This window comes from Balaenoptera borealis (assembly GCF_965194805.1).
Source record: "Balaenoptera borealis genome assembly, chromosome: 11".
Classification (NCBI taxonomy): domain Eukaryota; kingdom Metazoa; phylum Chordata; class Mammalia; order Artiodactyla; family Balaenopteridae; genus Balaenoptera; species Balaenoptera borealis.
Window position 1 is genome coordinate 16,570,331 of NC_138868.1, and position 20,280 is coordinate 16,590,610.

Sequence of the window (20,280 nt, forward strand, 5' to 3'; positions counted from 1 at the left end):
GTCCACTGTAAGTGTTGACCCAGCCTTGGCTGGACTTTAGGGAAGGGAAGGTCGGGGTGGTGAGAATGGCTTTTTCTTCTGCCACTTCGGCCACTTACGCTATGAGCATCAGAACCGAGGAAGCTTCGCTGAAGGCCAGGGGGGCCTCCAGGCCCCCGGGAGCAACTCAGAGTGTTTCCTAGGAGAGGGGTCCTGAAGTCTGGAGGCCTTGAGGCAAGGCTGGAATGAACATGGAATTCTTAGTCATCCCAGCTCCAGAGCTTTCTCACTACAGGCAAGTCACAAGCTCTCTGAGCCTCAGTTTCTTCACCTGTGAATTGGGCTTTATAAAAGCATCTGCCTCAAGTCTTTCATGAGGTTGTTGGAAGGTCTAAATTAGATTGTGCAAAAGTGCTTTGTGACTTATCCAGTTTCAGAAAGGTTGTTTTGCATGTTCACGGCTCTCCCAGGCGTCTGTCCCATCTTCTCCCATCCCCACCAGAGCACCTTCCTCCACGGCTGTCAGTCAGTCCCTCATTCTGGGGCATTTGAGTCCTCAGTGGGATGCAAAGGGACGAGAAGTAGTATGAGTAATGTCCGGCAGCCAGGACACTTGGAGGGATGTATTTTTGGCTGAGTCCACTCCTGACACCCCTCAACCTGTCCCGCAGAGGCTGCCGGTTCCTCCCTCTCAGGCCTCGCTGTGGCCTGGCCTCCGCCTTCAGCTCCGAGCCTGGCCCCGCCCAGCAGTGAGCCAGGCCACAGGCTTTCCTAAGTCTCCTTTATCTCTCACTGTCCCGGGGCCACGAGAGCCCACGGTCCCTGGGCACCCCACAGGATCAGCTCTGCCCCTCCCCCTCCCAGGATTCACATGGAAGGGGTCGGGGTCAGGCCCCAGGGTGAGGCTGGGGAATGGGGGTGTCTTATGCACACACGCCATCTGTATCAGCTCCCGCCGCACTCTTTCATCTCCTTCTCCCCTCTCTCCTTCCTGCAATCCAGCCTCCCTCTGTCCCCCAGAGGATGGCCCTCCAGCCCCATTCCTTGACCTTGATCTCTGCGGCCTAGGCTCACACGCCGGGGGCCATGCTCATCCCTCTCACAGCAGCACCACACATCACACGCCCCAGACCTCTTGAGAGAGGGGATGGGGGAAGGCCAACCCATTCGCCATCTCCCAAACCAACTGGGGGCAATGTGACCAGGCCAGTCTGCAGGTAGTTCTTGTGTCATTGTGTGCCCCACGGGATCTGGGGCACAGTCCCCTCCTCACTCTTTTTTTTTAAATTTTTTTAATTTTTAATTTTATTTATTTATTTATGGCTATGTTGGGTCTTCGTTTCTGTGCGAGGGCTTTCTCTAGTTGCGGCAAGTGGGGGCCACTCTTCATCGCGGTGCGCGGGCCTCTCACTATCGCGGCCTCTCTTGTTGCGGAGCACAGGCTCCAGACGCGCAGGCTCAGCAATTGTGGCTCACGGGCCTAGTTGCTCCGCGGCATGTGGGATCTTCCTAGACCAAAGCTCGAACCCGTGTCCCCTGCATTGGCAGGCAGACTCTCAACTACTGCGCCACCAGGGAAGCCCCCTCACTCCTTTTAAATGCCTTCCCTGAATGCATTCCAAACACTGTCGGGGGTGCGGTGGTGGGCAGGCCAGCAGAAGCTGCTCCAGGGCCACTGAGAAGCCCATTTGCGTGGCTGAGAGGTGCACCATCTCCTCCTGAGAGCTCATCCTGCTCGCCTGCCCCCCTGCCCGGGGCACTTGGAGAGATGTAATTTTGGCTGAGTCCCCAGTTCTATCTCCCCATAAATGCTGAGAGGAAAACGGGTCCAGAGGTGGAAGCTGGGGAGGGAAGGGATTACAGCTGCACAGATAGAAGACAACATGTCCAGTTCAACCCCACCCACTGCCTGAGCACCTTCCACGGGCCCCCCACCTCACCCCATCCCCAGCCCGGCTCCATCCCTCCGCTCACCACCTCCTGAGGCAGCCCTTTCAGTCCCCGAGTTACTTCTGAAGCCTCAAGGGCTCGAGCCCCTGGAAGCTCCACCACTACCCTTGACTTCTGAGAGAATTTAGGCCCCCGCTGTCCACCCCATCCCCTCCACACCACAACGCGCAAGCCCACAGCCCGTGTTCCCAACGCCAGAGCTCTCTGGGTTTACGTCAGCCCCCGTTTATCAAGTCTCGAGGGGGTGCCAGGCCTGGGGAAGAGCCAGAGGTGAGTGAGACAGACCCTAGGGGTCCACGGATGCAGAGACAAAGTCTGCACCTGCCTCTGAAGCTACGGGCTGCCCTCAGCTGGTGAGCTGTGTCCCCAGCACAGCCCTTTCACTAGACGCTTGATGAAATTTCAAGTTCAGTCTTTAAAACAGAACTTCTATCTGCCGCTCGCTCGCCTGGCCCTGCGAACAGAGGAGCCAGAGCCTAAACCCCAAAGGCTCCTAAGGGGCTAGATGGCCATAAAGGTTTTGAGAGGCTCCCAAGTAAACGCTCAGGAATGGTTTCATCATCAGGGTGGGCTCGTAAGTGAGGAGTGGTCCTCCGTGGGGGAGGGGAAAGCCCCCGATGTGCTCCCCGCACCCCCGCCCCTGCCAGCCTGTGACATCTCTCCCTCCCCTCTCCCCAGATTCAGAACCCGTCCTGGATCAGCAACAACGGGGCTGCCTCACCGGTGCCAGCGTGCGTGGTCCCCTGTGACCCCGTGCCCGCCTGCATGTCCCCTCACGCTCACCCCCCCGGCTCTGGGGCCAGCGGCGTCACCGACTTCCTAGGTGTCTCTGGGGCTGGCAGCCACGTGGGCCAGACGCACATGGGCAGCCTGTTTGGAGCCGCGGGCCTCAACCCGGGCCTCAACGGCTACGAGCTCAACGGTGAGCCAGACCGCAAGACGTCGAGCATCGCGGCCCTCCGCATGAAGGCCAAGGAGCACAGCGCGGCCATCTCCTGGGCCACATGACAGGGCACCCCCGTCCCATCCCCGTGCCCTAGCCCACCTCGGGGCACTGGCCACGTCCATGCTTCCCAGGCCCCCCAGCCCCCCACTCGACTTTCCTCTTAGGAACCTGGCCCGGGGCCGGGGGCCTGACCCTCAGCACTTTGCGCCGCTCCAAGTCTGAGGCCCCGTGGACTGTTGGGAGGGAGGGGGCAGCAGACATTGAGGCCGAGCCCCCTGCTCCCGGCCAGAGGCAGTGGAGGAAGCCAGGCGGCCGAGTTTTGCAGCTTTGCATCCATTATAAGCTGAAGACCCTTTCTCCCCGCTCCTGCTCCTCTGCCCTGCCCGGTTTGACCGTTGAGTCGAGGATCGATTCCCATGCAGACCCAGCAGTGGCCACAGTGCGGTCATGTCCGTCCTTCCCTCTGCTGCGTGGTCCCTTGGTCACCAGGCCAGTGACCGTGTCTGGAGAACAGGCTGCCGCAGAGTCGGCCTCGGCCTTCCCATCTCCTTTTCTCTCCCTAAAAGCCCACGGGATCCCACCTCCTGGACCCAAGGCACCCGCCTCGCCTTCACCCTGGATGGCGAGGGGTCCCCGTCCTGCTGTCCCCTGTGCTGGCCACACCCGGTGGGATTGGGCAGAGAGAGAGAGACGAGCTGGAGCTGAAGGACCCTGCTGCCACCCAGCAACGCTGGCCCCGGAGGATGCACAGCCGCCCTCGCACCCCGAGACCCTGGATCTGGGTGAACAGTGCAGGGGAGGATGCAGACCACCCACGGTACCCGTGATGCTGGAAGGAAGCTTCTAGGAGCAGGGAGGGCCGCAGGGAGGTGTCCAGGGGAGTGGGGCAGGGGCTCGTGCACACACGTCCGCTCTCCGGCCACCTGACATCCCGCCGCGGGCAGGATGACGGCGACAGTGGGCAGGTCTGGGTAGCCTTTTCTCCATCCATTCAAGCCCCTCCAGGAGGACCTGGAGGTGCTTGTCCCTCCGCACGTCCCATTCTGGTCACTCACTGGGGCTGCTGAGCAGTGTCCTGGTGTGGAAGGACTTACACCTCAGACACACCAGCGAGAGCCGGCGGGCCCGGTGGCAGAGGGTCAAGAGCAGCTGCAGGATCTGCCAGAGGATGAGCGCACGCTCACGCAGCCTCCAAGCAGCAGGTCAGCCCCTACACGGCCTAGGTGGCCTTCGGCAGTCTCCAGCGCCACCCCTGCCCAGAACCTTCCACTCAGGCGGGGGCCATGCGTCCCTCTGGGCGTAGGGCAGAGAGCGCCTGCCCTTGCACTTCTGGCCTAGGGGATGGGAGACCCCAGCCCCTCGCCCTGGCCTCCGGAAGGGCTCGTGGGGCTGAGCTCCTCTGGGTCACTTGCTCTGTTCCAGACACAGAGGTCAGGATGCTCTCCGGAAGCAGATTTCTCTGCCTGCAGGGAGGGGCCTCCTTCTGCAGGGGTGCCGCCTCTGCCTGATATGAGGCCTGCGGCTTGAGTTTTGGCTCCAGGGCCCAGCCGTCACCTAAGCTCGGGGCACAGGGTACCTGTCCTCCAAAGCAGGCCTTTCAGAGCCCTGGGAAGCCCCCTGGCAGGCAGCCCCTGGGGAGAAGGGCCTGCCTTTTCTCCTTTCTACGCCGATTCTGTCAGTGAGGAGGGCCAGGTCCACCAGGCCCAGGGGCCTGGACACAGGACAGCCTCTTGGGTGGGCAGGGAGGAGTGAGACCCTCCCCCTCGAGCTGCTTAGGTTTTCGGGGACATCGTGGTCTCCACCTCTGTCTCACCTTCTCATGTGCTCCAGAAACAAGACTGGGGAAGGAGCTGGCTTTGACCTCCCTTAACAAGAGTCAGACCTCTTTGTGAACCGTAGCTCTAAAGTTGACCTTCTAGAAGTGAAAAGGGTCTTGGATATTGAATTAAATGCTCTTGGAGGCTTGGCTTAGTGTTTCATACGTTTGAGGATCTTGGACTGACTCTTAGGAAGCCTTTTCCAGTTCTGAGGTTGGCGGAAACAACTCAAACTCCCAGAATCTAGAAAGAGGAAGGAAGAAATGGCCTCAGGCTGGAGACAATCCCCCAGTTCCTCCTTAAATGCCCTACTGGTTGGGAAGGACATGAGAGGAACTTTCACCAGAGGTACGTTCTCCCCTGGGAGAGAATCAGACAGAGAGAAAGAACTAGGATAGCTGCAGAGGAGGAGGGAAGGGAGAAAGAGGGCCCTAAGTGGAATCTTCTGGAAGGGACCCCTGGCAATCAATTCCTCTATGTGTCTGCTTTCTGCCTGGGCCAGACCTAAGTCAGGCAACCCAAAGCTTGAGAAGAAAAAGCTTCCGATAGAAGAAGGCTGTGTGGCTCTAGCTGCCTGTCCCACCAACACAGTCAAGTATTTAGGATTAAAATGTTGGTGTAAAATGTCCCTATGCATCTCCCCACAGGTAGCTTCCCAGCCCCAGGCCTGTCCTCACCCTGTCCCAGCCCTCAAGGGCCTGCCTGACACTCCGAGAATCCCAGAATTGCCCAGTGGGGAGGGATTAGAGACCCTCTAGTTAGCCCAATCCCTTCACAGTGGAGATGACCCTGGCCCCCAGGGGGGACGTGACCACCCCGAGCCGTCTTTCACTTGAGGCAGAGCTGAGCGAGGGGCTCTGATGGCCGGTGCTGCGCGGAGCTCCCCTGGTCAGGAGGCTGGGCCCAGGCCTTCTGCCTTGTCAGCTGCTGGGGCGGGAGGTGCCCCTGCAGCATCTCCCATGATGATTAAGCAAGCTTGGGCGACTCTGAGGCTGGCGGCGTCCTCAGGAGCGAGGTTTCATGAAGGCAGGTGCAGAGGAGAGTGGACCCTCTCTGGGGGTCACTGCTAAGCCAGTAAGCTAAAAGAGGTGGGGTTTTCTTTGCTATTTGCCTAAGATCTCAACAGAGATGGCCACGCAAACCGGAAGTGATGGGTGGCTGGCAGGCCCATGGGCAGCCTTCCCACACTGCCAGCTTCTGATCCCTGCTGGGAACCAGTCTCGGCAGCCAAGGCTTGACACTACTAAGCTGCTGCTACCACCCTCAGATGCCCTCATTGCTCCCAGGGAGTGGGAGGAGAGGGCTCTGGGGACACACAGAGAGGCTTGTCCCCAAGTCTTCAACGGCACTTGGAAGACATGGGCTTTGGAACTTTCCTTGAATTCGTTCAACTATACTTGATTCTCAGCTCTCACCACCATGCCTCCAGCTTGGGGAAGCATGGTGGCCAAGTTAGTTCAAAGACACTGCAAGGGGGTGGGTGGCAATCGTGAGGTGGTTTCCCAGCACCCATGGCTGCAGCCACGCTGGGCCCAGTGACAGTGTCCCCTCTGCCCTCACTCCCGCTGGGTGGGCAAGAGGAGCTCTTCCAGAAAAACGACCACAAATCCTGCTTCCACAGTCGTTCCCTCTCAGGGCTGGACGCTCTGGGGCTTTGGGTCTGCATGATGGCCTGTCAGGTGCAAAAGCAAACAGGCCTAGCGGGAGTGAGGATGGCTGGCAAACAGGCCCCCAGGGTAATAATCCGTGATCATGAAAGAGAAAAACGGGAAGACAACAAACGCCCAACTTCTCAAAGTCACAGGGAGCCCACGCGACTTCCCTGAGGATGCTGGAGGGAGGGAAGGGTGTTCCAGTGAACAAAACATTACCTGCCCTTGCCCGGTCCCTTCTTCCCCTTCACTTACATACACAGAGCTAGGCCTTTATACTACTGATTTTGAAGGACAGTTTTCAATGTCTAATAGTCTGTTTGGTGTGCAGTGGTTGAAAAGAGAGCTGAGTGCTGGAAGGAACATGAACCTCAATCAATACTGACTGTTCTCCTTGTAAGATACCGTAACCCTGTATAAATGCAACTTTTCCTTTAGCTTGATGGCCTGGGGTGGAATATTAAAAATATATATGAAAAAGACATTAAAACTTCAGAAAAATGTATAAAAAAATGAGGTCGGTTCCATAAAGTTTTACTGCCTATACCACCATGTAACTACATTATAGCAAAATATTAAAAGAAACGTTCTTGCCTTTTAAAGTAAGTTATTGCACTTACATCTTTGGGGGAGGGGAGGACTGTTGATGAGAAGAGGACGTAGGGGCCCAGGCACGGGGCTAAATGGAGCACTGATGCCACTGCGCGCGCCCAGCGCACCCTTGGCTGGGCACAGCCCAAACTGTTTGGTTGTTGTTTGCAATAAACTCCTTCTCCTTCCTCCTCTCAACTGGAACCTGTCTGTTTTGTTCCTGACTTGTGACAGATGAAATGTGATCGGAGGGGCCTCTGAAATCTCACGTTAATTGAAGTCGGCAAAAAATACTAACAGTGCCCTTTTGAACTGCTGACACAGTACAGAATGGATTACCAGGGCTAGATTAACAACAGGTGGCCGACCAGGGCTCCTGCACAAAGAGGGGTGCGTGGCCTGCGAGGGGCTGGAGCGCCACCCCCCTCATCCCAGAGGACCTGCTTGCACAGCAGGCAAGCAGCAGAGGGGGGAAGGGGGAAACGGGGGCTGCCCCTGCGTCTCCAGGGCGCTCATCATGGCCCCTCGATGTCACTGGTACCATCTGTGTTTCCAGGGTCTGTTCCGAAAGCAAGGGGCGAGCCAGCGCATGGAGGTCCAGGGCGGGGAGACCTGGCTGCTTGGCATAAAGAGTGCAGGACAGGCTTCCAGGAGAGGCAGGTCCCCGTCCTGGCTCTATACTTGGTGGCTGAGAGAACTTGCAGGAGGTTTGGCTGGGTGATTTTTAAAGCAAAGCTCTAAATACAAATTATGAAGCAGGGGTGGGGGGCCCAGGTTCTGCTATGGAATAGATGCTTCCTTGCTTTCCAGCCTGAAGGTGACTCAAGGAAGAGGCAGTTACTCTCCAAGGGACCGCCCCCCCCTCCCCGTGCCGAGGGGGAGGCACCTTCGTTCGCCAAATGACCTGACTGACCCTCAGCTCTCACATCTGAAGGAAGGGAAGAAGCCTGTCCCTGCCCAGTTCACCAGTGCGGGGGGAGGATTAAATGGAGATGACACATGCATGGACTTTGTAAGCTGATGTGGCAATGGTGACATGAAGGACCACGATTACTCCCGGGAGAAAAACATCTCCCTCCGGCTACCAGCTCTGAGTCCGACAGGAGACTCCTTTTCATCTTCTCTTTCCAACTATTTAAATGCTGCTTTCTTGGAGCCACATTTCAGATTCAGTACCTGTAGGGTAAGTTCTCGTTCAATATGGACCTAGATGGTTTTAGGTTGGCTTGAGCTGGGAACTTGTTTTTAAAAATGACCCTTTTCATCTGTTAGGGTCATGGCAGCTCTTGGACTCTCCACACCAAGTCACTGCCAAGTCCCGGGGTGGGAACAGAAGCAGAGGGAGAAAGGCCTTGTGCATGGGAAGCCGCCTGCCTTGCACCGCTGTGTAGCAGGCCCAGTAACCTGGAGTCCAGATGAGTGCTACTGCCAAAGGGCAGGATGGCTCAACAGGGTCATTTGGGCCTCCCTGGGGACTCACGTAACCCATCCCTGGGCCTTGTGCCTCCAAGGAGTGTCTCCGGGGAGGACCAGGCCAGCAGGGCTTCCTTGAATATCTACTATAGCTCAGCCATTCCCTGTCTGGCCGCCAGGACCACTCATTGCTCCCCAAACCATCTGGGGCCTTTCACTTGGCCACAGTAGTGGACTTGCCATCTGTCTGCTTAGAATGCCTGTGCCCCGCCGCCAGCCCTCTCTACCGGGAGAACTCCTGTTCATCCTCTATGGCCTCCTCCAAATGATAATGTCCTCTGTGAAGATCTTTCTTAACACCATGCCTCACCCCAACTTCCACCCCCAGGCCAGTGGTTGCTCCTTCTTTGCTCCCACAGAACTGTTTATAATAGTATCTCAGCACAGAACACCGTGTGATTTACCTAAGTATCTGCCTGACCAGCCAGCCCACATGCCTACAAAGCTCCAAAAAAGGGCCAATTCCGTTCACGTCTGAATGCCTCAGAAAATAGTACAATGAGTAAGTGAGAGAACGAATGGGGAGGCGGGGCCGAGGAGAGGCTCTGTTTTGGTTTAGGATGGGAAGAGGAAGGCTAGAGATGGGCCTGGAGTGAACTCAGAGCCTCTGCTTGGCCGTGGACTCCGCCCACCCTGCTCCTCAAGGGGTCATGTGCATCCCCGACGAGCCAAGGCCAGGACTGGAATCTTTGTTTAGTGTTCCCGGGGTTGGGCCAGCACAAGGCCAGCTCCCTAAGATGGCCTGAGAGGTCTTGGGTCCGAGCGTGCTCATCTCAGAGCTTTTCCACTTACCCTTGGGCTCAAACCCTTCCTCTCCCCAGAGTCATCCCTCCACAATCCTCACGCCCCTAAGCCTTCCACACCTCCACTCTACCTCAGGGGCGGTCTGTAGATGGCTTCTTTCCAACCTCCAGAGAAATTGCTCTTGCTGTCAGCTTCTCACCAAATCCCATGGTCCCAGGTCTTGCGACAAGAACAACTGCCAACCTCAGGGCACCACAAGCTGGCTGGTCTGTGATTCAGCAAAAACCCTTGAGTAGGCCGGTCGGGGTGACGCAGCAGTGGTGGCCTTTCTCCTCACACAGGCTCAGACTTGTGTGCTCAGCTGCTCAGGAACAAGAGGCCCTCCACAAACAACCCATCCCTCAAAATAGGGCCCAGAAGTGAGAAGATGCGTGCCAGCTCCAGAGACAATGGGGTGTGAGAGTTGACATTTTCCCAGGAATTCTGTGATTCCAAACAGATTTTGTTTTTTTAGCTCCACACAGACCAATAGGCTTTAGGAAGGGCAAACTTCCAAAAGGAGCTTCAGTCGATGACCCTGTGCACACCATGTGTTAAGGTGTTGCCTTAACTAGTTGGGAGTAAACCCACGATGGGGCCCACATGAGATGCCCCCAGAGCCTTAGTCAGGGTGCAGTTCAGATAACCCAGGGGCTGCAGCGTTCTCGCCACACCTCCTGAGATTTCTCTTTTGGTTGCATCACAAGCCCCCCACCCCATCCCTGCTCTGTCCTCTACCCACAATGGAGCTCTGTCATTTTTAGGCTCTGGGGGAATGGGAAGAGCTCCCTGTTGTTATGACATTGAGGCCAAGCTACATTATGGAGAGAGAGAGAGAGAGAATGAAAATAAATGAATGAGTAAGTGTGTGTGTCGGGAGAACAAGGGAAGGAAGAGAAGAATGAAGCCCAAAGGCAGCCCACATCTCCTCTCTGAGATAGGTTTGAACAGAAAGGTCTGTCCAGAGGAGAGCATAGCAAAGCACAGGCCAGGAAGCTGTGTGGTGAAGTGAGAGACAGGAGAGCTGGATTTAAAAACTGACTTTTCAACTTATTAGCTTGGTTATCTTAGGCAAGCCATTAAAATCCTCTGATTTTCCATTTCTTCATCTGTAAAATGGGGACAACCAACTCTTTCCTGCTTATCTCATAGGAAGTGAGATAAGTAGTTATGAAGTCCAAAAGAGTCAAAATACTTGAAAATAGTGAAGAGCTGCAGAGACAGGAGGAATGATGCACTCTGATGGTTGGGAAGGGCTAACAGGGTTGACTTCTATCCAAATGGCTAAGGGCAGGATGCCAAAGGCTAAGGTACTGTTTCACAAAGGTGTGTCACCAGAATATAAAGCACTGAGATCCTCGATATTATATTTATGGGATTGGGAACGCGGGTGGTAAGCGATCTGGTGGTGAGTGGTGTATTGGTCTGCTTGGGCTGCCATAACAAAATAGCACACATTGGGTGGCTTAGACCATAGATGTTTATTTTCTCACAGTTCTAGGAAGTTAGAAGTCCATGATCAATATGCCTGCAGATTTGGTTTCTAGTGAGGCCTCTCTTCCCGGCTTGCAGACGGCCACCTTCTCACTGTGTCCTTACATGGCCTTTGCTCACGCAGAAAGGAAGATCAGGTGTTTCTTCCTTTTCTTATGAGGTTATCAGTCCTAATGAATTAAGATCCCACCCCATGACCTCACTTAAACTTTACTACCTCCTTAGAGGCCCTATCTCCTAATCCAGTCACACTGGGGGTTAGGGCTTCAGTATATGAATTTTAGTGTGGGGCGGGGAGATACGATTTGATCCGTAAAAAGCAGTGTGGCTGGTATGTGTTATATGGGTGAAGTGGCTGCTCTTCTCAACCCCATATCCCAAAGGATTTAAACATTTCCCAGCAAGTTCCCCAATGAGTCCAGCAACCACTCGGCTCAGTGCCTTGTCACTTACTACCTAGGCTACTGCTTAAGTAGTTACATCCCATTTCTGATCCCTGCCTGTTCCACTCCATCATTTGTGCCAACACGATGGTGTCAAAGACTAGCTCTGATCACGTCCCCAACCAGAACAATCATCTGAAAAGCCTTCACACTGCCCACAGACATTTTATCTCTTTTGTTTAGCCCTAAACCGCTCTCCAGCCTCATCATTTCTACTGTCCCAACCTGGAGTCAGTGCTCCTACAAATCTAGGAGATCCAGTATACTTCCTCATCTTCTTGTTTCCTTTCACTCCCCCCATGTCAGAGTGCCTGCCTGACCTCCCAGCACACCCCTATCCATATAGTGTCCATCTCCACCTATTAATTCTCCAAAGCCCACCTCAAGTCTCACCCTCTTCACCAAGTCAGAAGTGACCACAGCAGGGAATGTGTGCAATTCACCCTTAATCGTTCAGTTGTATACAGTAGACAGGACTATAAGGGTCTTATCTCCTGTATTAACTTGATTATAAACTCCTCGAAGGCGGAAAAGCTATCTTCTTCACCTACTTATCTGTAACACCTGGTACAGTACTATAGCAAGCATTTAATAAATATCAGCCAGGTGGCTGGCGAATCTGCCATCTACATCAAGAACACAACAGAAAACACTAAACTGAGGCAATGGAACTGGAGGTAGCCTAGACCTGAGGCCTAAGCCAACGTCCAGGTAACGGAGGGAAAAAGATGCTGGTCCATGACAAAGCCAAGGAACTGTGAAAGATGACAGTTTTTAACGACCATTGAAAAAATAATCATCTTTATTGAGGTATTACTTATATAAAATGCACCAATCTTACATGTAGAGTTGGATGAGTCTGGACATGTGACCATCACCACAATCAAAATATAGAACATTCTCCTCACCCCAAAAAGTTCTCTCGTGCCTCATCCCAGCCAATCCCCAGCAACAGATGATGTTGATCTACTTTCTGTCACTCTAGATTAGTTTTGCCTGTTGTAAAACTTCTAATAAGTGGATTGTATTTTTATTCATGAGCATGTTTGTGTGTATGTATAGTATGTATGTACAGTGTGTACATTTTTGTGTCTGGCTTATTTGCTCACCTATTTTGGAAATGCATCCACGTCTCAGTAGTTCATTATTTTTATTGCTTAGATGTATTCCATTGTATGGATATACCACAATTTGTCTTTGCACTCATCTGTTGTTTAACATTTGAGTTTTTTCCAGGTTTTGGCTATTATGAATAAACCTGCCCTGAGCATCTGTGTACAAGTCTTTGTGTGGAAATATGTTTTCCATGTTCTTTTTTTTTTTTTTTTAACACAATGGTCTTCTATGTTTATTTTCCACACAAAGGCTTCCTCTGAATTCTTAAAATATTTTTTAAATTAACTTTTATTGGAGTATAGCTGCTTTACAATGTTGTGAGTTTCTGCTGTACAGCAAAGTGAATCAGTTATACATATACATATATCCACTCTTTTCTAGATTCTATTCCCATATACGTCATTACAGAGTATTGAGTAGCGTTCCCTGCACTATACAGAAGGTTCTTTTTTGGTTTTTTTTATGTTTTTTTTTTAAAGACATCGATGAATGGGTGTTGAATTTTGTCAAATTATCTTTTCTATATCTATTGAGATAATCATATGGTTATTCTCCTTTATTCTATTGCTATTGTGAATTATATTGATTTTCAAATATTAGACCAACCTTGAATTCTTTAGTCATGTTGTATCATCCTTTCTGTATGTTGATTTGGCTTACTAATTTTTTTTAAACGAATTTTGTGTCTATGCTCAGGAGGGCTATTGGTCTGCAGTTTTCTTTTCTTGTAATGCTTTTGTCTGGCTTTGGTATCAGGGTAATAATGGCCACAAAAAATGAGTTGGCACATATTTCTATCTTCTATTTTCTGAAAAGAGCTTGTGTAAGATTAATATTATTTCTTAATATGTGATAGAATTTGCCAGTAAAACTATGTGGACTTAGATTTTTCTTTGTGGAAAGTTTTAAACTACAAATTTGATTACTTTAACAGATATGTGGCTATTTAGATTTTCTATTTCTTCTTGAGGTAGTTTTTATCCCTTTGTGTCTTTCAAAGTTTGTGTCCATTTCATCTATGTTGTAGAATTTAACAGTATAAAGTTTTCATATGTACTTCCCTCTTAATATTTTTAGAATCTGTACCAATGCCCCTGTTTGATTTGTGATACTGGCAATTTATATATTCTTTCTTTTTTTCCTTGAACAGTCTAGAGTAGTTATTGATCTTTTTAAAGAATCAGCTTTTGTTTAATTGATTTTTCTCCATTGTTCGTCCATTTTCTATTTTATTTATTTCCAAGCTTATCTTTATTCTTTCTTCTACTCACTTTGTATTTAATTTGCTCTTTTCAATTTTCTTAAGGTAGTCACTTAATTGATTTTAGTTTTTTTTTAAAAAATATTTATTTATTTATTTATTTATTTGGCTGCATTGGGTCTTAGTTGTGGCACACGGGATCTTAGTTGCAGCACATGGGATCTTTCATTGTAATGCAGGAGCTCTCTAGTTGTGGCACATGGGCTCCAGAGCATGCAGGCTCAATAGTTGTGGCACAAGGCTCTCTAGTTGTGGCACACAGGCTCTAGAGCACATGGGCTTAGTTGCCCCGTGGCATGGGGGATCTTAGTTCCCCGACCATGGATCGAACTCATGTCCCCTGCGTTGGAAGGCAGATTCTTAACCCCTGGACCACCAGGGAAGTCCCTATTCTTTTCTAATATTAGCACTTCAAGTATAGATCTCCAAGTACTCCACCTGACACATTTAGATACATTGCTTTCATTTTCATTCAGCTAAAAATATTTTCTAATTTCTTTCTTTTTCTTTATTAACTGGTGCATTTAGAAATATGTTATTTCATTTCTAACTATTAGGGATTTCCCCAGATATCTGTTATTGACTTAATTCCACTGTGATCAGAGAACATACTTTTTGTGTGTGTGAGTATATTGGCATTTTGTTGATGAAAGATTAAAGCTTACAAAGATAGACACAAGCCTAATCAAACTCCTTGGTTCTTAAAATTATTTAGATGAGAAAAACAAATACCATTGATTAAGTCATTTGCCTCAGGTCTTATGGTGAAAGGCACAAGCCTCTAACCTCTGAGGCCAGACCTCTTTCTAGTATACCACACCATCTTTAAACCAGCATCAAGTGTTCGTGAATTATACATCTGTTTATACTTCATCCAAACTTACTGTTTGCTTTAAACTTTGTCTTGTCAGGAAACCTTCTCAAAGTCTCATTTTATCTCATAGCACATTCATCAAGGAATCTTCTATTCTAATCTAGGACTCGTTGGAATTCCACACACACTCCTCTCATCCTGAACATTTTTTTATGTCCATTTTTATTGTATATGTATATATTCTTTTTTAAAATTTTATTCATTTATTTTTATACAGCAGGTTCTTATTAGTTATCTATTTTATACACATCAGTGTCTACATGTCAATCTCAATCTCCCAATTCATCCCACCACCCCCCACCTCCGCTTTCCCCCCTTGGTGTCCATACATTTGTTCTCTACATCTGTGTCTCTATTTCTGCCTTGCAAACCAGTTCATCTGTGCCATTTTTCTAGATTCCACATATATGCATTAATAGACAATATTTGTTTTTCTCTTTCTGACTTACTTCACTCTGTATGACAGTCTCTAGGTCCATCCACGTCTCCACAAATGACCCAGTTTCATTCCTTTTTATGGCTGAATAATATTCCATTGTACATAGGTACCACATCTTCTTTATCCATTTGTCTGTCGATGGGCATTTAGCTTGCTTCCGTGATCTGGCTATTGTAACTAGTGCTGCAATGAACAATGGGGTGCATGTGTCTTTTTGAATTATGGTTAGAGAACATACATTTTTATGTTTTCCTCTAAAATTATTGAGATTTATTTTATGGTGCAACACATTGGTGGTGAATATTGTATGTGCATCTGAGAAGAATATGTATTCAGTTATTGGTGGATGAAGTGTTCCATAACTGTCAATTAAGCCAAAGTGGTTGATAGTGTTATTCAGGTCATCTATAGCTTTCTGATTTTTCTATCAACTTGTTCTATCAATTACTAAGAGAGGAGTGCTGAAATATCCAAATATAATTGTGGATTTTCTATTTCACTTTCAGTTGTCAGTTTTTACTTTATATATTTTGCAGCATTGTTATTTAGTTCCTACATACTTAGTATTACTTTTTTGTCTTCTTGATGAACTGACTCCTTTATCATTATATATTATTCCTCTTTCTCCCTGGAAATGTTCCTGTTTTGAAGTTTATTTTGTCCTTTACTGATAAAATCACTTCCAGTATCTTGTGATTCATATTTGTCTAGTATAATTTTTTCTTTTACCTCAACTGTATTTCACAGTGTTTTCCTCGTAGATAGCATTTGGAATGATAATCTCTGTCCTTTAAGTAGAATGTTTAGACCATTTACATTTAATGTAATTATTGACATGTTGGGGTTTACGTCTACTGTCTTGCTTTTTGTGTTTCCCATCTGTTGTTTACTCTTTTCTCAATCAAGTCAATTCTTTTTGATTGAATATTTTTATGGTATTCCATCTCCAATATTGCCTTATTAGCTATGCCTCTTTTAAAAATGTTTTTAGCTGTTGCTCCAGTGTTTACAATGTGTATCTCTAATTTATCAGTCTATCTTACAGATATCTTCCTGTTTTTCTTCCTAACTCACTGGCAACTCCTCAATCTCCTTTTCTGGTTCTTCCTTATCTTCTCTACCTGTAAATCAGGCCACAGTCCTTTTCTCTTCTCTACCAATTCTGACTCTCTGGGTAATCTCATCTAGTCCTATGGTTTTAAATCCCAGCTATATATTCAGTCTTAACTTTTCCCTTGAGCTCTAGATATCTAACTGCTTAAGTAACACTACCCCTAGATGTCCAAAAACATCTCAAACTTAACGCATCTGAAGTGGAGCTCTTGATTTTCCCTCTCATACTTCTCTGTCCTTACCCCTGCCCAGACTGCCATATTTCAGTTAATAGTATCACTCAGTTATAACAAAAACCTAGTAGTTAGCTGTGAATCCTCTATTGTCTTCATCTCCTATATCCAATTCATTAGTAAGTCCAATGGATTCTGCTCCCAGTATAACTCCTCACCATCTCTGTTGCTACCATCCTAGTCTAAGCCACTACCATCTCTCACTTGCACTCCTTAAAATAGCTTCCTGATTTCCTTTCTTCCATTATTGTTCCCTACTGCCTTTTCTCCACACAGTAGCTGAAATGATCTTTGAACAAAAATCCCATCCAGACTCCACTCCTCTGCTTAAAACCTTCCAGTGTCTTCCCATTACACTCACAATAAAAATCCAGAACTCTTTTGTCTAACATGATGCCAACAAAATTTGGTGCTGGCCTACTTTTCTGGCATCATCTCTACCATGCTCTCCACACACAATATACTGCAGTCACACAGGAGTTCTTGCTGTTCTTAAAAACAAGCTGAGCTTTTTCCTGCCTGAGGGACTTTATGCTAGCTCTTCCCTCTGCCTGGTATCTCCATGGTCCACTCCTTCTCAACACTAAGATCTGTGTTTAAATGCCACTTCTGACCAACTCATCTTAAATATCTCCTCATGCCCAAGTCACTATCCATCTCCCCCTTACTCTGCTTTGTTTTCTTCATAGTATTTTTTACCATTTGAAATTCTATTCACTTACTCATTTTGGTTGTCTTCCTTCTTAGAATGTACTTTTGACAAGAGTAGGCACTTTGTTCAATGCAACATCTTCATATTAAGAACAGTATCTGGCACATAGTAAGTGTTCAATAAATATGAATCCATCACAATAGGCTTTTTATTTTTTTAAATAAAAGAATCTTTAGGAGTCAATAGACTAAAAACATATGAGTGAAAATTTACTTTCTCCTGGTTCCTTGTCTGAAAACTGTTTGTTAGATATAACTCTTTTCATTAATAGACTACAGCTTCTGGTTAGTCCACAGAAAGATTCCTCTACTGACTGACTTACCGGGCTAATCCATCCTGAGAAGTAGATAATGATCTTTAGCCCAAGTTCTCATATACAATGCTGTGTCCTGCTCAGTCTCATTGGATACTTTTGATGAACTGTCAAAGCCTGAAGGAGCCAGAAATCACTCCTTAGGAAATCCTAACTCAGAACACTTCCTATTTCCCAGACGTCCACACAGCATATAATATGCTGCACTGGGCTGCCAGATGTTTCCTTTCTATCCCAGCATTGTCCCACGTCACCCTCTCCATTGAGATGGGGCAGCCATGGTACTAAAGGGAGCATCTATCTGTTATTAATGGATATTCATCTTATAACTTTTAAAGAAGGGCCAAGGTACAACTGGCAAATGGGAGATACTATGGGAAGAGGGAAAAAAATCCTTGCATCTTCCATGCTTTGGAGAAGATGGAGTCAATGGAATCTTCATTTGGTCAAGTTGTCAATATATCAAACCAATCTGGTGACAAGAACAAGGCTGTAAGGAGAGAAATTATTAGGACTATTAGGCCTATATCCAGAAAACAAGAACAGAGATTGGGCACAGGGTAGGCAGAAGGGAGGAGATGAAGGTAAGCCCCTCAGGATCTACTAGAGAAAGACTATTGGAAATCCTATAGGAGCTGCTGCCACCAATACACAATTTTCGTTAATTACCTCAATTGTGGCTGTTATCCCCTGAATGAGAAACACAGCTTTACTTCTAAGCAGGCAGTGAGGCTGGCAGAAAGCTGAAACCTGAAAATCAGCAGATACAGGGCTGCATACAGCCCTTACTATTGAAATTAAGCCACATCCAAAACACAGCGGGAGGACTCCAAATAGCTTCAGACAGCAGCCAGCCATGCAGGGCTCTCACCAGGCACCGGATGGACGCGCTCCGGACTTGTCAAGAGGCCCAAATCCCAAGTGCTCATTTCAATAACATAAGAAAATAAACATGGGGCTTATTTATAGCACAGGAAAGGGACTGGGGCAAAAGAACCACTCATTCAGTAATCCACCCTGACGGGGCCAGATAGGATCCAGACCCCCAAGCTCTCTGGTAACAGGGTGAGCAGAAATAGGGGCCGGAAAAGGGCTGGCTGCCAGCATCACCAGGTACAATCTGGCAAGGACCCTGGGTAAGGAGAGAGGAAGAGATCTGATACATCATTGCATCTCACCCACCCAGGTCTAAGTGCTCTTGCCATCTCCAATTTCTGGTTGAGGAAACTAAGGCATAGGAGTGGACTCCCTCAAGGCCAAGGAAGGCCCAGGGTTCAACTCAGAGGAAGGTGCTATGAGGCGAGGAAATAAAACAAGGCTTGCATCCTCCAGGCACCGCAGAAGATGGTGTAAATGGAATCCTCATTTACAGCTGGGACTAAAATGTATATTGTGGAGTCCTAGGCCACTGATGGACTTGCACCATCTCACAGAGCTAAGAACTCCCGCTGGAACTGGAGCTCCTGGAGATCAAGATTGTGTCTTATTCCACTCTATCTCCTGGACCCAGCAGAGGGGCTGGCAAAGAGTACATTTTGATGAATCAATGATTCATCAATTTCTAATTGATGAAACAATCAGAAAACTGAATGACTGAATACTACCTTACCTGGGTCAGTAACTAGTTGGTTGTTCTTCAGCTGTGATTACCAGAAAACCAGACATTCTTTGAGCTTCTTCTTAGGCATAGTAGTTAATGATAGAAGTTGGCAGCTGTAAATAAAAGCTCAAATAGATACACTGTGAGGGGAAGGCTCTGCAGAGTGGGTGGAGTGGCTGGAGGCTTGGGTCCAAGACCCACGGATTTCGGTCCCTGCTCTGTTGGCAGCTGTCATTCCATGTGCAGCTCCTGAGACGCTGGAGACGAGCTGGTGCTTTGCTGAGGAAACCTCTAGCAGACACAGCTGCCTGGTACCTCTCAAGAGTGACCCAGACATCCTACCCTTTCTTCGTCTTGGCCTGACAGCTCTGTGCCAGTCAGGAGGACTGGGAAGAAATGCAACCAGGGGCCCAACCAGTTGGGAGCTGAAGAAAGGAAAAAACTCTACCCTGAAAAGGCCGTAAATTTGAGGAAACCAAATGCCAGACACAGATGCTGGTGACTCAACAATTTCTTGAAAAGGAGAGAAGCCTGGAAAGCTGCGAGAGGGGACCAAACTGCCCAGCCACCTTCCCTGTGTTGCCAGCAATGGTGAGCCTGACATTGTGTCGAGGCACAACACTGCCTGGACAGACCACACAACCCCTCCCTGGGAACCTGGACGTCACAAAGCCTGACGCGGGGGACCCCCGACAGTCCATTTAATAGAGGTGCAAGAGAGGCTGTGAGTTTAGCTTAGGATGTTCCCACCCTAAAGAGGGGAAAACCTTACAACTGAGAGCGGAGTCCGCCTGCCTACCTTTCCTCTGCCAGGAGCAGCTCAATGAGGCCTGTTCAGATCATCACACCACGCCTACTTGGCAAATTGGAGCCAAAAGCTGCCCCCAGTTTTACTCAGAAGCAAACACTAGCCTAGGACAGGAGCCCCAGGGCTTGGGCCGGAGCTCTGGGGTGAGATGAGCAGCCAGACCCCAGGGTTCATATGCCTCCGGGCCCTGAGTGGAAAGCTCAAGTCACTTCCAAAGCCTTCCTGGACGGCAGCCGCCTACCAGCATGGCTGGCGCTCCTGCCAGGACTGCTCCTCAGGAAGTGGCTGAAGGGGCGAGGGGCCAGTGGGCATTCTCTGCCTCTGCCTCTCTGAGCCAGGGCTGCTCAGGAAATGGCCTGCTGTGGCTTCTGCTGCTGCAATAGAAGACGACCAAGAGAAATGGAAAAAGCAGCCTACCCCCAGAGATGCTACTGTCCCCAAAGCAAAGGAAACCCACCAGGCTCAGGGTGGCTGGATGATGGGGAACCTCCAACACACAAAACCTCCACCCTCTCGGCTGGGTTCCCCCAGGATCCTGAGACTGCAGAGCCAGGAAGAATCCCCCCCAAACTGAACCACTTCCCAACACGTCTCTGCTTCATCTACTTCTTTTTTTTTTAAAAAAAAAGATTTATTATTTATTTATTTATTTTATTTATTTTTGGCTGCTTTGGGTCTTAGTT

The 20,280-nt window shown here is 48.9% G+C and overlaps 1 protein-coding gene across 1 annotated transcript in view; it reads left to right on the plus strand.

Moving 5' to 3' along the window:
* Positions 1–3,739, plus strand: part of ALX4 (ALX homeobox 4) — a 41,585-nt gene extending 37,846 nt beyond the window's left edge. The window contains exon 4 of the mRNA XM_082342934.1: positions 2,608–3,739. Within this exon, the coding sequence (XP_082199060.1) occupies positions 2,608–2,937 (330 nt within the window). The 3' untranslated portion in view covers positions 2,938–3,739. The remainder of the gene's footprint in view (positions 1–2,607) is intronic.
* Positions 3,740–20,280: the final 16,541 nt, after the last annotated feature.